The following is a 17669-nucleotide window of genomic DNA, read 5'->3' as shown; positions in this document are numbered from 1 at the left end:
TGTTTCCCAACGCTCCTTTTCCAGTCTTTTTCTCACTGTTGTCTTCCTCATCCCAGCTACCCAACACTCCAGCAAACTAAGGATGCCCAACCAGAAGGGATCTCCCAGCCTTGCCCGTGCTGCCCTGTCACCCAGAATTCCCTGAGTCCTTTTATGAGGCCATCATGCACCCTCCTGCCCGCAGGCTCCCATCCCATCAGGGTGGGCTAGATTGTGCTATGGGAACGCCAGTGCAGTAAAGGTGACGTCTTGCTGAGGTTACGTGGCCATCCTGCCCCACAGGAGGGCTCTGCACTGTGGGTGCCTTCCTCAGGCCTTCTGGCTGGAGGAGCCTCTTCCACCGGGAGTGTTGGTCAGGATGGTGGCAGGGAGGCAGCATGGAAACTAACTGACAACCCTCTGTTCCCTTTCCCTTGACTGTTGCTAGTCATGTGACCATGCCTGACAGACACCCAGGGGTGAAGAGGGATAATCCTGTGCTCTCTGGCTGCTGCCAAAAGCTGGACATGCCCTCCCTGCCCCCACCTCCACACGCCACTTGCATGCTGCGTTCTCCGTGAGGTGGTTCTTGATTCTCCCCTCCCTGTCCCCCTCAACCCAGCCCAAGCTGCAAGAGAGCCTTCCCTCCTCCACTGTGGACCTGTCACACTTAGTCTCCTGGTGTAACATATCCTTCAGTTGTGATTGTTCTATACATCTTTCCCCTGTACTCACCTGGATTCCAGTCATTTCTTTTCCTCATCAATACTCAGCATCAGTACTCAGCATCAGTACTCACATGGGCTCACAGAGGGATGGTCACTTGTCAGTCTGTGACAAGTCTGGTGTAGGGAGGAGCCCACAGACAGGGAGGCCAGGAGGCCTGGGTATTATGCCTGCACAGACAGGCCAGAGTGAGGACCTGAGCTGTGGCGGCAGTGAGGAGGGGGATCTCCTGGGCCTCTAAGGTTGCCGAGCATTCCAGGTGTGGGAGATGTACAGGGACCAGAAGCGTGGGTGTCAGCTGGAAGGATACAGGGACGTGTCTGAGCCCTGTTTCTTCGTTGTGTGCCCCCTGAGTAACGTCCACACACTGGATGGTGACATACTCACTTTGATCATCACTCGTCACTTAAACCATTACATGGCTGTTGAATCCCAGAAGGAAAGCTCTTGAACGGCAACTGTCCTCTGAAGGACCTGACTTGAGCTGCTCTTTGAAGTGTCAGAAATCACCCTCAGTAGTGATGGTGTTTTGGGTACAGATTGGACAGAAGCAGCCTGCCTCCTTGCAGCCCCACCAGGCACTCATGCAGCCACCGTAGATTAGACAGTGCTCGTGATTCTGCTGCCTGTGGATCCCCATCTCATTGAAGTGTGGAGGCCAGAAGGGGTGGAGGGCTGGTGTGACTGGCTTCTGACCCCTGGTAAGGTATACAGCAACTGGTGACATTGTTGGGCCTGGAGAAGCAGAGCCTATGGCATTATTGTTCTTGTCTTCATTCTAGAAAAGCCTATGCAGAGAACTTAGAATTCCTCTTAAGGAGCTTGTTACAGATGGTTGATGCTTGAACCAGCTCAGCGTCAGCAGGTCCCACATCCCCCACCAGGGGGAGAGAGTGGTTAGTGGTCCAGTGTCTTGTTGAACAGTTACCTCTGCCTCCAGCCCACCCAGAGATCCAGAAAGTCTGTTTGATTTGTAGCAAAACAAATGTTTTTGGTTTTCAGAAAAAGTATTTTATAATCATTTGTACTCTTAATATTGGACAGATTGGGTTCATCTTTACTGGGGGCCAAATCCTGAAATACCACCCTCAGAGTAGGCGAGCCATCACCATTCTGTGGATAAGGATGCCGGGACTCCAGGAAATGAGACGCCCACAGTCGTTCAGAGAGTCTGGGCAAAGCCAGGTTATTTCTGCATGGAGTTTTGTAAGCAACACTGAAAATGTCATCAGCTTTCAGGGCCTATCTCAGTGTTTGCCCAGAGTCATGGGTCCGATTCATATATCTTAAAATCACATTTAAAAATACCTCTTAAATGTGTTTGTTTCCTAGACAACCTCTTTGCGACCAACCAGAATGGATACTATTGTCACTCTCTGACAAGTCTGGATCGAGCCCAGATTGACCTCAGTGGCCGGATCCGAAACGGCAGTGTATACAGTGCCCACAGTACCAACTCCCTCAACAACCCGCAGCCCTACCTGCAGCCCTCCCCAGTGTCCTCCAACCCAAGCATCACCGGGAGTGACGTCATGAGGCCCGACTACGTGCCCTCGCACCGGCACAGCGCGCTGGTCCCCCCGTCCTACCGCCCGACCCCGGATTACGAGACGGTGATGAAGCAGCTCAACAGGGGAATGGTGCACGCCGAGAGGCAGAGCCACTCGCTGCGAAACCTCAACATCGGCAACTCGTATGCCTACAGCAGGCCCGATGCGCTGGTCTACAGCCAGCCAGAGATTCGGGAGCACGCCCACCTCGCCTCCCCGCAGTCGGCCCACTACCCGTTCAGCCTCAACTACAGTTTCCACAGCCCGTCTCCCTACCCGCACCCCGCCGAGCGACGCCCGGTGGTGGGTGCTGTCAGTGTGCCCGAGCTGACCAACGTGCAGCTGCAGGCTCAGGACTACCCTGCGCCCAACATCATGCGGACGCAGGTGTACCGCCCGCCGCCGCCCTACCCGCCCCCGCGGCCGGCCAACAGCACCCCGGACCTGTCCCGCCACCTGTACATAAGCAGCAGCAACCCCGACCTCATCACCAGGCGCGTGCACCACTCGGTGCAGACCTTCCAGGAGGCCAGCCTGCCGGTGGCGCACTCCCTGCAGGAGGTCAGCGAGCCGCTCACGGCCGCCCGGCGCGCGCACCTGCACAAGAGGAACAGCATCGAGGTGGCAGGGCTGGCGCACAGCCTCGAGGGCCTGCGGCTCAAGGAGCGCACCCTGTCCGCCTCGGCCGCCGACCCGCCGCCGCGGCCCGTCTCGGCAGGCTCCCAGCCCGGCGGCTTCCCCGAAAGGGCCGAGCGGGACCAGGCGGACGAGCGGGGAGGCCTGGGCTACGGCCACAAGAAGTCTCTGTCCGACGCCACCATGCTGATCCACAGCAGCGAGGACGAGGAGGACCTGGAGGAGGACGTGGCCTCACTGGCGGTGCCTCTTCCACAGGCCCGCGCGCCCCGAGGCCGCCACTCCCCGGAGCCACCCCCACCGCCTCCCCCCGGCCCCTCCCGCGGCCCCGGCGGCCCCACCCCTGCTGCCCTGGGCCAGGGTGCCCTGCCAGGCCGCGAGCCCGTGCCTCTGCTCAGGGAGGCCCACCGACCCCGCAGAGAGGGGCTGCTCACGCCCTCCATGTCCGAGTCCGACCTCACCACGTCGGGGCGCTACCGAGCCAGGAGGGACTCCCTGAAGCAGCGGCCGGTGTCGGATCTCCTCTCCGGAAAGAAGAACGTCGTGGAAGGCCTTCCGCCGCTAGGGGTAAGCCAGTGGCGCTGAGGGCGCCAGGTGCGCCGGGTGAGCCAGGTGAGCCAGGTGAAGCAGGTGAGCCGAGGGTGCCGAGTGTGCGCCTGTGCCCCGGCGAGCTGCACTCTGCGAGCTCTCCTCATCCCCCAGGCCTCACACCCACACAATTTCTGTCGTATTTGGAACACTGAGTCTGATCGTCTATGGAAATAAGGGGATCCGTTAGCATTCTAGTAGTTTTGCTGGAGATCATTAGTGAAAATGAAGCTTGGGATGGAAGTGGAGGGCAGGAGGGAAGGGCCTGGCGCTGCCGTGTTAAGGAAAAGGAAGATAAGATGCAAGCCTGCTCTGTTAGTGACCTGTGAGAAACCCCGTGGGGTGATGCAGCAGGGCGGGGCTGCATGTCTGAGAAGCACCCCCCAACGCAGGTGTTGCTGGTGTCCGAGTGTGTGGGTGCAGCTTGAATTCACCTGGCCATGATCTCTGAGGGCCTCACAGTGATCTGGAGCTGGGAAAGTGGCACTTTGTCCAGACCAAACACCTGAGAACTCCCAAGTGTCTTTAGAAAAAAGATTCCTTGGAGAAAATGCAGCTCTTTGATTCTCATGGTAAAAGTAACCAAGAGTTACGACTTCCTATTTATTTGGGGCAAAATATAAAAGCATAACATCACCTCTAGCTGCCATTCCTGGGGCATTTTTACCATGTTCTGAGACATGTCCAGCTTACAACAGGCCTATTGTTTCTTGGGAAGAGAAAACAGACTCTGAGATGTTAATGTAGCTTTTCCAAGGTCACACAGCTAGTGGGTGACTGAACTGGAATTTTAAACCCGTGTTTATCTCTGCACCCTACTCTATCATATTTTACACTGTTCTTCACTGAGGTATATTGTATATAATGTTTTATGAAGTAGCTATTGCTTATCTCAGCCTTGCTGTTTTCTCTCTTTCCACCCAAATGTTTTGAGTCACAGGCATTGGCCAGGCATGTGTGCCTTTGTCATTTAAGTGCGGCTCCTCCAAGTCACCTTGCTGCGTTGCTCAGGCCTCTGGTTCCTTGCTGCCCGTGCCGCCGTGCCGGGAGCCCCGCACTCTAACCAAGCTAACACGCTTAATTAGCCGATCCAGTTCTCTCAGCGCCCTGGCAGGGAGGACTCCTCCCCCACCTGATAGTCTGCATACTCAGGCTTGAGGACCCATCACAAGCATAGTATCTTCATAAACTGGAAGAAAACTCACAAATTTTGCAGTGTGTAGAGGTAGACTGAGACCCCTTAAAATAGTGCTGGGGATTTTAAAAAAGCCATGTTTGCTTTTGATGAATTTGGGGCTTGAACTTTTAAGTTTATTTTAAATTTTTCTTGGGATTATATTCTTCCCTACCTGAACAGTAAAGACCAGTGTGTCTCAGGTCGGGTGGAGTGGAAGGTATGGATCCTGATCAACTATTCGGGGTGGGGACAGGGTGTGGGTGTGTCTCTGAAAGGTAATTCTACCTCAGTCCCTGAGCCAGCTGGACAGGGTCCTTTTCATTTTTTTTATTTTTATTTTTATTTATGAATGATAGTCACACACAGAGAGAGAGAGACAGAGACAGAGACAGAGACACAGGCAGAGGGAGAAGCAGGCTCCATGCACCAGGAGCCCGACGTGGGATTCGATCCCGGGTCTCCAGGATCGCGCCCTGGGCCAAAGGCAGGCGCCAAACCGCTGCGCCACCCAGGGATCCCTTTTTCATAGTTCATAGTAGTTTCCCTAATCACATCAAGAACTGTCCATCTTTGTTTGTGTGTGTGTGTGTGTGTGTGTGTGTGTGTGTGTTTAGAGAAAGTGTGTGAGTGGGGGGCAGGGGGAGAGGGAGAGAGAGACTCTTAAGCTGGCTCTCTGCCCAACATATGGAGCTTGATGTGGGGCTCCATCTCACCCCCCTAAGGTCATGACCTGAGCTGAAATCCAGAGTCAGACGCTTAACCACCTGAGCCAACCAGGGGCCCCAGAACTATCCATCATTTTTATGCATGACCAAAATATTTTTCCCAAATGACATTTGTTTTGAGTATAGTCCACTATTCACACATATGGTCCCTGTACCTTTTGAAGGGGATGTAGCAAGATCCCCCAAATCTGAGGCTTTTGATGAGTTTGGTTCTCTAAAAGGACAGGTTTCGGGGATCCCTGGGTGGCTTAGCGGTTTAGCTCCTGGCTTCGGTCGAGGGTGTGATCCTGGAGTCCTGGGATTGAGTCCCACATCAGACTCCCTGCATGGAGCCTGCTTCTCCCTCTACCTATGTCTCTGCCTCTCTCTCTGTCTCTCTCTGTATCTCTCATGAATAAATAAATAAAAATCTTAAAAAAAAAAAAAAAGACAGGTTTCCTCCCTCGTTGACTTTTAAGAGCCACAGTATTAGTACAATTTTGTGATTGGATTATGCTCTTGCTCCCTTTTTCAGCATAACATATTCTCCTTGCTTGAAGAACATGTATGGCAGCTGTGGCTCTGGGGAAAGGTATAGGACCTAAGAGTGGAAGAGCTTGGGTCTGAGGCTACACCCTCCCATTTATTAGTTCTCTGCCCCGTGGGCTGGACCCAGCAGCATCAGAACCTTCTCTCCCTCTGTAGCAGGGGACTGTCACCTCTGCCCTGCCTGCTGTGTTAAGTCCCACCTAAGGTTAGGCATGAAAAACACTTTGCAGATTCTATGATGGAACATAGATGACTCTAAAGAAAGGTTTTTATTGTTTTGACACTGGTTGCCATTTATAAAGAGGTGGCTCTGTGACCTTGGGCAAGCTGTTCCGCCTCTCTGACTCCTTTACTTATTTGTCACGTTTTCTTATTTGTGAGGGAAGCTGACCCCAGAGAGTTGTGGGCGAAGTGAGGTCGAAGTTAGCTTGTACGTGAGGTTGTCTCCTACTGACTTCCCAAGTACTGAAGAGCTCTACCCCCCACCTCGCTAAGCCCCTGGGCCTCCTCATAGTCCCGTGGGGTTGCCGTGACCTTCACTCTTACGACCTTCACTGTTACTACAGACGGACTTAGTTTCCATACTCACATGTGAATTAAGGTTATGGGAGTTTAGTATTAAAAACAGTGAACCAAGTTGCAGACAAGCAGAAACACTTTAGAGTTCTCCACCCGTCTCCACTCCCCGGAACCTGATTGCTATCTGAAAAAGAGTGGGCTGGTGGGAGTGCTCCCACAGCCTGGTACAGATTTTGCTCCTGTGCTCGCTGGGTCCCGGGTGGTGGTTCTCACAGAAATCACAGCGGGACAGCGCCCTGAACCCTTTGGGTCCACCATGCTCCAGGGCGGTGCTGCTTTTGACTGTGTGTGCCTTTCTTCACCCACTGGCTTTAGACCTTGGCCTTCCAGCCGGCATGGTAGGGCGGCCCTCCTGACCTCATTCTCAGGCGGGGGGCAGCTGGAGCCACCTTGTCCTGGCTGGCTAGAGCTGGCTTGAATTGTCAGGAATCTGGCGAGCCCCTTGATGTTCCCTTGGCAGCTTGAGTATTGGCATCGGGGAAACTGGCCAACGGGGCCAGTCAGGACCCTCCCTCCCAGAGCCCCCCACCAGTTGTTAAACAGCAGCAAACCAGGGTTTTCTGCCCAAGTCAGAATCGTGACAGTTTAGCCCATGCAACAACCTCTCCACCTCCCCTGCCCGGACTGGTAGAGCTGGGGTGTAAAGCTCATTTCCTTTGTGAGACGTGAGAACACCCTGTCACAGCACTGTGGCAGTTGCTGTGGCCCCCCGAGGAGGTGTGGCATGTCTGAGGAGACTGCGCCTTCTTGGGCTCATCTGCCGAAGAGAGGAAGATCATTACCTATAGTCACGTTAGGAGATGCGCATCTCCAGGAGACAGATGCCCTGTCCTGTAGCCCATCTTCCTGGCGTCACCATGGAGATTTCAGTCCTCTTTGATTTTCCTAATTAAAAATGTGCCCGTTCTGAGAGGTGTCACCAATCCAACACAGGTCCCACCCGTCAGAACAGAGAGCAACCACAGAAAACACTTCATCTTTTCAGAATGACTTAAAAGAACTAGGTTATATATTTTTAAAATATCACAAAAGCCTATTGCAGTCACGTAACTTCGTGTAAAACCCATTTTTTGTGGATTGTCACTGATTTTTGTGCGCGTGTCACGTGTTGAAATTTGGGAGTTCTATGGAGGAATGCTGCCTGCCTGGAGCCGCACCTTTCGTTACAACAGAGACTTGAATTGTATTTCAAAATCTTCTATCTGCAAGACTTATCAGGGCTTTGGCCTTGAAAGGAATGTCTTCTTCCCAATGTTTGCTAAACAAATGTGCGTGTGGAGCGTAATCTCTCCCGTGCCTGTGGGTGAAGGAGAACACTCCTTCCCTTTGTTTCAAGTCCTCAGTACCCTGAAATTGCCTTTCAAGGGGGTTGTATTCGTGTATATTTCATATATACATATATAAATATTTTTATAGGGAATGAAGAAGAGCCGGGTAGATGCTAAAAAAATTGGTCCTCTCAAGTTGGCTGCCCTAAATGGACTCTCCCTCTCTCGACTGCCTCTGCCAGATGAAGGAAAGGAAGTGCCCGCCAGAGCCACCAATGACGAGAGGGTATGTACGAGACATATGGATATACTGGTATGCTTTCTCTGGAACGATCCATAAAGGCCAAGTGCCTTCTTGAGATTTTAGTCACTTTGCTAATCTAATCATCGTAAATGAGTGTTAAGGCATTTTATAATTTGGACCTCAAAGTTGGGACAAATCTAATATGTTAGATAATTTTAGAGTAAATGTCGGTTCTGTTTGTTGGTTTCTGAATGTTCTTTACCTTCTTCCAGCCTTCTGCAGCAGTCTTGATTTTTTGATAGCTTTTCAGTTTAGAGGAATTCTACAAGTACACATGAGTACACACAGGAAAGAGAACACTGATTGACTGCTTTCGTTGTACTGAAAATTCATCTCAGGAGTAAATAGTTCCCGAATTTTTCACGACTTTCTTGGTAACCAAGATATATTTGCTATGAGGTTATATTATATCAAAATTAGGCATGAAATAATGCTAAGTAAAAATTAATTTGCTTACAACTGGATCCTGGAGATAATTTCAGTATTAACTCTTTTTTTCAGTTTCTGTATATCATAGATCAGAAAACAAACAGAAGCCTTTGTTCATAGAGGTTGGAATTGATTCTCCTACGTACGCTAGGACTTACCGTTCTCCAGGAGAATTTTCTCTCTCTCCTAGGAGTCACAAAATTGACCATAGATTTAGAGAAAATTAATCCAACCAATTATTTTAGACCAGTTTTCACTTTTAAATAGAACTCTGCATTCTGCTTCTCACCAACAAGGTGCTTTCATTTGTTATTTTAACTCTTAGCGTTACAGCTTATTAAAAATTTAGCTGTGGTTTCACCTAGAGTTTTCACTACTAGATAATGCTAGACTTAAAGTGGGAAGACAAGGTTTCAGATATGCCATCAGAATGCAGTGTGGACGGGACCGCCTGGGTGGCTCAGCGGTTTAGCACCTGCCTTCAGCCCAGGGCATGATCCTGGAGACCTGGGATCGAGTCCCACGTCGGGCTCCCTGCATGGAGCCTGCTTCTCCCTCTGCCTGTGTCTCTGCCTATCTCTCTCTCTCTCTCTCTCTGTCTCTCATGAATAAATAAATAAAACCTTAAAAAAAAAAAAGAGAGAATGCAGCATGGATATAGGACGATACTGATCATCCCATACGTTCTGTTTTACAGTGTAAAATTCTGGAACAGCGGTTAGAACAGGGAATGGTATTCACAGAATATGAAAAAATTCTTAAAAAACGGCTGGTTGATGGGGAGTGCTCAACAGCACGACTCCCTGAAAATGCAGAAAGAAATCGATTCCAAGATGTCCTTCCCTACGATGACGCCAGAGTGGAGCTGGTCCCAACTAAAGAAAACAATACGGGCTACATCAACGCGTCACATATTAAGGTGAGAGGAGCGAGCAGGGCTACAACAGGCTGTGAAGTTGTGAGTTCAGCTACAGGAATGATGAGAACTGTATCCACGTCTATGTTCTAAAAACAGGCTAGTTGGAACCATTGGGACAAATTATGTTATTAAGCTGGGAAATCCATACACCTGGCCGGGTGGGAGGTGTTTTACCAATAGAGCCAAAGCCGCATTCGCCCTCCCACGTGCTAAGCCCTGTGCCCCCCACACTGCTGCCAGGAGTCAGGGAGCACTCTTTGGCCTGACCTGAGGACCTTAGGACTTCGTTCTTCTAAATCTAGAGATTTCTTTCTGGCCCATCGATTATCTCCAGAGTGGCAGAATGGCTAGTTTTTCGTGATCACATACCTGCATTGATTCTTATGTGGCAAAGATGTCTGGGTATTTTGGTTTTTGTTTTGAAATTATTTGTATATATAATGATATATTAATTATTAATATATTATTAACATATTACAATATATAATATGTTAATAATATATATAAGTATATATTTATATTTATAGAGCACACGTGAGAGAGAGCACACACAAACGTGCGTGAGCAGAGAAGAGCAGAGAGAGGATCTTTTCTTTTTTTCTTTTTTTTCTTTTTTTTTAATTTTTTTTTTTTTTTTTTTTTTTTTTTTTGAGAGAGAGGATCTTGAGCAGGCTCCATGCTCAGCACAGAGCCTCGACTTGGGGATCAGCTTCACAACTCTGAGATCATGACCTGAGTCAGAACCAAGAGTCTGAGGCTTAATGTACTTAGCCTCCCAGGAGCCCTGTCTGGGTGTTTTTAATGGTGGTCACCAAACCTTTTCCGCGTGTCGTCTGTTCTCTTTGCATCATTCTTGTCATCACTAATTTTTTTTTTTTTAAGATTTTATTTATTCATTCATTTATTTATTTACTTACTTATTTAAACATGAGTGGGGGTGAGGGTAGAGGGAGAAGCAGGCTACTGGCTGAGCAGGGAGCCTGACTTTAGGCTGGATCGGGACTCTGGGATTGTGACCTGAGCCGAAGGCAGCCGCTAAACTGAGCCACCCAGGTAGCCTTCCTGTGATCATGTTTTGTTTTGTTTTGTTTTTTTAAAGATTTTATTTATTGATTCATGAGACACAGAGAGAGAGGCAGAGACACAGGCAGAGGGAGAAGCAGGCTCCATGCCGGGAGCCTGACGTGGGACTCGATCCTGGGTCTCCAGGATCACACCCTGAGCTGAAGGCAGCGCTAAACCACTGAGCCATCCTGGCTGTCCTGGGATCATGTTTCAATATCGTTTTTGTTCTTTGTGGAAGCGGTGCCGCTTTTTCCCGAGGGGCAGTGTGATGCCATTGAACTGGGGTCATGTTACACCCATTAAAATGGGAAAAAGTGATGATTCCCACCTGGTAGGTGAGGGAAACCAGGGGCTCTCTCTTCTGCATCATTGTACATTTTGCATGTGCTGCTTGGAGATACAGTCCTTTTATTTTGAGAAGGAGAAGCTTCCTTGTTGGGAGTGAATGAGGAAGTATCCATGGTCAGGTATCTATCTTCTTGCCCACATCTTATTTCATTTGCAAGTGGTATCTGATGAGCGCAGTTTCACACTCGCTTTCAGAGACCTGGCAGTCTGCCTGTGGATGCCAGTACCCTTCATGGTCTTTGGGAATCTGCATGTGCTTTTTAATATGGGTATAGGGGCACCTGGCGGGGGCTCAGTTGTTGATCATGTCATGATCCTGGGGTCCTGGGATCGAGTCCTGCATCGGGCTCCTTCTGCCTGTGTCTCTGCCTCTCTCTGTGTCTCTCATGAGTAAATAAAATCTTAAAAAAAAAATAATTTGGGTATAATTTATTTAAAAACCAAGCATTTCTGTGGAATAACTCATCCAGCCTCTTGTGACTGGATGGGTGAGAACTGAATCAAGTTGTCCTGTGTGGGTATTGCAGAAGCTACCGAGGTCAGCTGAAGAGCATGGAAGATGGCCAAGCCTCAGAGCTCCTAGATCTGTTACCTGTCAGCATGGGGCTCCCTGTGCTTTCCTCTGAATAAAGCGCTGACACCTCCCCTGGGGTGGCCCCAGACCCCCACCCACACCCTGTTACTCACTGTGGTGCTGGTAGCACCGAGGGAGCCCCTCTCAGTGAGATTCCAGCCGGTGGCCCTGAATGAAAGTATGGGCAGAATAACCCAGGCACTGTGGTCACCAACATGGGGCGGGGGGGGGGGGGGGGGCGGTGGGCTTTAACCCAATCTCCTGGCCGTAGATCCAGCAATGGCTCTGTTCCCTTAGACTGTCCTCAAGGGGATGCAGCCTCAGGTGGAAGCTTAGTGTCATTCTGGAGGGTGACCTTGACTTAGAAGTTCAGAGGGGAGACCACTTTCAGTAGGAGTATTTTTTTCTGCCCCAGAAATCTGGCATTTAACCTCGGTTTTGGCTGAATTGTTACTACTTTGCCTACTGTGTTTAGTACTTCATGAAGGGAAACTGTGTTTGAAATTTAGGATACTGTTATGGTGATACTGTTTTTCTAAGAAGAACCGTAACAGCAGCACTAACAACTGTGTATGGAAAACCTATTGATGTGCAAGCACCTTATACACTGACTAATTTAGTCCTGCCAACCACCCTATGAGGTACAGGACATTTTTATCTTACACATGTGAATAGAGAGAGAGGTTAAGCAAATTGCCCCAGGTCATGTAGATATGTGAATTTAGAGTCCATACATTTATAATCCGGTAGTAATAGGAATTGTATTAACAAGGAAAAAGAATAAGAGAAATCTTTATTCTGAATAACTCATTTTTTAGTACCACCATAAATGAATGTGCATACATGTATGCATATCTACATAAATACACATTGATTAATTTTTAAAGATTTATTTATTTAGAGAGAAAGAGGTTGAGAATCCTATGCAGACTCCCCACTGAGCTGCGTGCCCAGCATGGGGCTCAATCATACGACCCTAAGATTATGACCTGAGCTGAAATCTAGGGTCGGCTGCTTAATTAACTGAGCTACCTGGGCGCCCCACATATTAATTTCTTTAAAAAATCTTTTCTAATTTCAGGTCTCTGTCAGTGGAATTGAGTGGGATTATATTGCCACGCAGGGACCGTTACAGAATACCTGTCAGGATTTTTGGCAGATGGTGTGGGAACAGGGAGTGGCCATTATAGCAATGGTGACTGCAGAGGAGGTAAGGACTCATCTCTCTTCCTTGATTTGGTCAGCCTGAGAGGAGCAGTTAATGTTGGTCACGGGGAGTCCTGGCCTTGAAGGAAGAAGGCAGAGTGGGGTTGCAGTTCTGTGCTGCAGACACACTGCGTGATGGGGCCCCCGTGGCTGGATGCAGTGCTGCGTCCTGACCGTGCCTGCCTTTAACAGGAGGGTGGAAGGGAGAAGAGCTTCAGGTATTGGCCACGACTTGGTTCCCGTCACAACACCGTCACCTATGGGAGGTTTAAGATCACAACCCGGTTCCGCACGGACTCTGGCTGCTACGCCACCACAGGCCTGAAGATGAAGCACCTGCTCACGGGGCAGGAGAGGACAGTGTGGCATCTCCAGTACACAGACTGGCCTGAGCATGGCTGTCCAGAGGACCTCAAGGGATTTTTATGTAAGTATCTTCGTTCCCAGCACAATCTCTGCTTAAAGCATCCACATGGAGGAAGACTTAGGCTTTAGAGATATTTCCTTTATGTTATCTCACAGAAGCTTCGGGCTTGCTTTAAAATAAGGGCGTTAAGTGTTTAGAGGAGAGTGCTGGAACTGACTCCTAGAGACTGTCTCCTCCATTTCATTTTGTAGAGGGGCAGTTGGAAGTCGGGGCAGAGGCAGTGACTCGCCCACAGTCACACTGTCAGTGAGGGGTGGGAGGTGGTTAATTGGCACCCTACGCTCTCTATCTGGAGTCCTCCCCATCAGTGATGGTAATCTGGAAACTGTCAATTTGATGGGCCTTAATGCCTGTGTATTTTCCTGTTTCATTGATACTTCACAGCATACCTTGAAGAGATCCAGTCTGTTCGACGCCATACGAATAGTACCAGTGAGCCAAGAAGCCCCAACCCTCCGTTGCTGGTCCATTGCAGTGCTGGTGTGGGAAGGACTGGCGTCGTCATCTTGTCAGAGGTCATGATCGCCTGTCTGGAACACAATGAGGTAGCTATGTCCTTTCGTCAGGGCGGAGGAGTGGGCGGGCCCAGGGCTGGGGCACAAAGGACCTAGAGGCCTACCAGTTTTTTCTAAACAAGTTCCCCGGAGGCTTCTTCTAGAAGACGCTGAGGGAGAAAGTGTCCATTTCTTGACCAGATTACTGCCCGTACTCCTCCCCTCTCCGTGGGGGTCAGCACCCCCCTCATCGCTGTCTCTCCCTCCAGGTGCTGGACATCCCAAGGGTGCTTGACATGCTGAGGCAACAGAGGATGATGATGGTGCAGACCCTCTGCCAGTACACATTCGTGTACCGAGTCCTCATTCAGTTCCTGAAAAGCTCCAGGCTCATCTGAACTCCCACAGCTTGTTATGGGGACCCAATCTTGTGAAGCGTTTACAGCTGAAAACAAGTGCTCGCCTAACTCGTCCTTCCTCACCGATACCCGAGAGGCAGCGCGCTGCCTGGGCCTGAAGGACGGCCCCATGAAGGCAGCGTGTGGAGGGGGCCAGGCCGGGCGTCTGAGCCTGGGAAAGATGCTGAGGAGAAGGACTTGGTCCCGAGGGCCCAGCCCCACTCCCATCTGTCCGACTTGCAGCACTTGCACACTTTGTGGAGGTTGTTTTCTAGACAATTCTCTGTGGTACTGAAGCTGTGCCGGGCAACTCTGGCAATCAGTGAGGCGCATAGATTTCTATCTTTGTTAATGGAATTTTATTTTATAACTAAAGTATTTGGGGTTTTCTTGTTGAGAAACTGAACTTTTCTGCGGGGATGGTCCACAGGTGTGATTGGTTCCTCTAGAAGTTTGTATTTAAAACCGTTACTATCTCTTGTTATTTTTTAAATAAAACCTTAACAGTTTAGCTACCAAACCTAAAACTACAAGAAGAATCTAAAAGTGTTATTTTGAAACAGAAGGCATTTTTATATTAAGAAAATTTTTTATCCTGAAATACTCTATATTTGTACCTTCTATATTTTCCAAACAAGAGTTCAACTCATTAAGGTACTGAAATAAATCATTTACTGTAAGAGAAAGTTGGGAACGAAGGCACATTGTCGAAAATGTAAGACAATAATCAGATTCACTCCTTTTTTCAGTATTATTTGTAAACCTAAGCGAGTTTGATTTTATTGGTTGAAAATGAAGTGAAAACCAATTGCATAGGTGGTTTTAAGCACTTTGTTGTTAAAGACAAATCTGAGTTTTGATGTATGTATTGCTTGATAGATGAAACAGTAACAGCGAATTTTGTTCAGAAGTGCTCTGGAAGAGATAAGGAGTAAGCAAGCGTATGTCGGATGTCAGGGCAAGAGGAAGTGTAGCGGAAATGCGCGAGGGCCAGCGTGCGATGCCTGTGACAGAAGTACAGTATTAACCACACTCCGAGAGGCTGGGGTGGTGGCTGAGCCCCCACCTGGTAGGTCCCCCCCCCGGAGTTCAAGGGCCGTCACTGTCTGCGACTCACTCTTTCCTTGGAGTTCTTGTACCTAAACTGTCCTTTTTAAATTAAGTCAGGTTTAGAGTCTCGTTAAAAGGAGCCTTGAAGAGGCTTTATTTTCTTCTGATTGAAAGAAGGGAAGAGTTGGTAATAGTTTCACCTCATTTCCCAAAACTTCAGCCCCCAACTTGTGAGGCCACCAGAGATTGCTGTGCTTTTTGAGCACAGAGATGCTGGGGTTTTAGTGCTCGAAGCCCCTACCTTCACCCCGGAGGTCAGTGTCAGCTTCTGGGTTCCTCCCCCGGCCCCCCCAGCCCTGTCGCATCCCAATGGCAGAACCCAGCTGAGTTGGGGGGGGGGTGTTGCCTTCGGTGCCGGCTAGGAAGGCCTTGCTAAGAGGCCCTCACGGAGGGACTAACGGTCCAGTAACGCTGAGGCGCCATCTTGTTTTTCCTTCTGAGGCTGCTTCTCTGAAATGCGGAGCTTCCAGGGCTCTTCCCCTCATTTCAATATCCTAGGGATGGTTCTGAGTCCCACGTTCGCTCCTATAGCAGTTTAACCCACTGTAGTAACCACTGAGTGTGTGTTTCAGCTGTGAGGCAGGGCTTGCTGCCTACAGGGTCTGCGTATCTCCGGGGTGCCCCGAAACCAACCCCCTGAGGAGAACTCAGAAGATACTAATGACAGTGAGTAGTGGAAGTGGGCACATTGCTCACTTAGGGACAAAATGTTCATTTTAAACCTGAAATTGTTTTAAGACGTCCTGTGTAAGCAACAGTAGACCCAAGTGCAAATACTGAGAGAGGGCTCCCAAAAGAATGGAATAAGAGTTTTATGGTCGTGTTTCCCATCTCCACACATCATGTAAAGGACAGGAATGTTGCTTCTTTTTCTCCTGTGGTATGTTTTTTTAAAAATGCTTTTCTGCAGGTTTAAACATTTTCAAGTGTCCCATTGATAAGAACATACTGTAATGTAAAACAAAGACCTAAAGAGTAATATATGGTATATTTGTGTTCGGTTGTAATAATTATAAGTAAATTACTTCTGAGGGCTAAATTACACTGTTTTAAAGGTCACTCTTAAAATGTCGCATGTTTGACTAGCTTCTAAGACTCATGTAATTTCTTATCCCTTTTGAATATTTAAACTTTTTTTCAGTTAGTATGATATGAAAGTATTTCTGAATAAAAATCGGCATTACTGGACTTTGAAGTAATGTGATTTTCAGGAGCAAACTGTACAACACTGAGGCTCCGTCGGTTTACCACATCTGAGCAGAGGATGTCGTCGTCTGCCAAACTTACACAATGTCAGTGTCTTTTAGTTCCTCGAGATTCTAAATTTCAGAGCAAAATGACCTAATGTACATTTTCACAAAAAGTAGGTTATAAACCAGTGTTTTCCAGCGGGTTGATTTTGGCATCTCTGGCATCAGTCTTCCTCATTGGTGGGGTCTTTTGATGAAATATTCTAGCTGAGAGTTTTAAGCACAGAAAGTGTTCATTTGGAATGTAAATTTCAGTGATGATTAACTACTTTCCTCTGGAACACCCACTATGAAGTATTCTGAAAACTCCAGTATTTAGCCTTTAAAACCCTTTGGCAGAATTGAAACAGAAGGTGGATGGACCTGTGCTTCCAGAAGCTTCCAGAAAGAGCAAGGTCTGGGCAGGAACACAGAGGAGGGTGTCAGGGTGTAAGACCAACTTTTTGTGAAGCTTCTGTTAGCAGAAACAAATAGCTCCTTCAGGTGGGTTGATTACATTAATATTCACAACATTAAGAAAACATAAATGTATATATTATAGATAACAATATAAAACGTTGTGTCTTAAAGTATACAGCTGGACATCAGCTGCCCCTTAGAACAGGGTTTGAGATTTTCATGAACAAATGGAAACAAAGGTTACTGTTTATTGTAAATCGTTTTTCAATCACTTTTTTAAAGTTTTAATTTATTTATTCATTTTAAGCAATCTCTGCCCCCCAACATAGGGCTCGGACTCATGACTCCTGAGATCAAGAGTTACATGCTCCTCTGACTGAGCCAGTCAGATGCCCCCAAACCAGACTTTTTGAAGGAATTCTTTAGGATATAAATTTAGGGAACTTGTTTCCCATCAAGATTTCATCTAGAACAAGCCAAAACTATCTTTTTCCAGCTTAAAGTTTATTAGAAAAAAATCAATTAGAGGGGGCTTTTTTTTTTTTTTTTTAAGATTTATTTATTCATGATAGAGAAAGAGAGAGAGGCAGAGACACAGGAGGAGGGAGAAGCAGGCTCCATGCTGCCGGGAGCCTGACGTGGGGCTCAATCCCAGGACTCCAGGATCGCACCCTGGGCCAAAGGCAGGAGCTAAACTGCTGAGCCACTCAGGGATCCCCTGGCGGGGGGCTCTTTATTGAGGTGAGGTGGGGGGGGGAGAGAGAGAGAGGGACATTCCAAAAATAGAGGAATAGGTACTGTAGGAATTTGCCTGAAAAAACCATTTCTCAAAAGAACACGAGTTTTTCAAATTCCTCTAGATAAGGAATCCATGCCAGTATCTACAATTATAGAAAAATAAGGACAAATCAGAAAGTCCAGTTGTTTCAAGTCTGCATGTGTTGGGGATGAGTGGCTACAGGATTTTAGGCAACAAAGGGGTTCTTGGAG

General features: G+C 48.3%; 1 protein-coding gene across 2 annotated transcripts in view; it reads left to right on the top strand.

Moving 5' to 3' along the window:
* PTPN21 (protein tyrosine phosphatase non-receptor type 21) overlaps positions 1-16218 on the top strand; it is a 79805-nt gene extending 63587 nt beyond the window's left edge. For both annotated transcript variants that reach the window (XM_077910279.1, XM_077910280.1), the window contains 7 exons: positions 2038-3458; positions 7905-8042; positions 9187-9408; positions 12477-12605; positions 12794-13028; positions 13413-13573; positions 13792-16218. In XM_077910279.1, the coding sequence (XP_077766405.1) occupies positions 2038-3458; positions 7905-8042; positions 9187-9408; positions 12477-12605; positions 12794-13028; positions 13413-13573; positions 13792-13920 (2435 nt within the window). In that variant the 3' untranslated portion in view covers positions 13921-16218. The remainder of the gene's footprint in view (positions 1-2037; positions 3459-7904; positions 8043-9186; positions 9409-12476; positions 12606-12793; positions 13029-13412; positions 13574-13791) is intronic.
* The last annotated feature ends 1451 nt before the right edge of the window (positions 16219-17669 follow it).

The sequence above is a fragment of the Canis aureus genome, chromosome 9, assembly GCF_053574225.1.
Source record: "Canis aureus isolate CA01 chromosome 9, VMU_Caureus_v.1.0, whole genome shotgun sequence".
NCBI classification, from domain to species: domain Eukaryota; kingdom Metazoa; phylum Chordata; class Mammalia; order Carnivora; family Canidae; genus Canis; species Canis aureus.
This window is presented reverse-complemented; position numbering and strand designations above follow the sequence as displayed.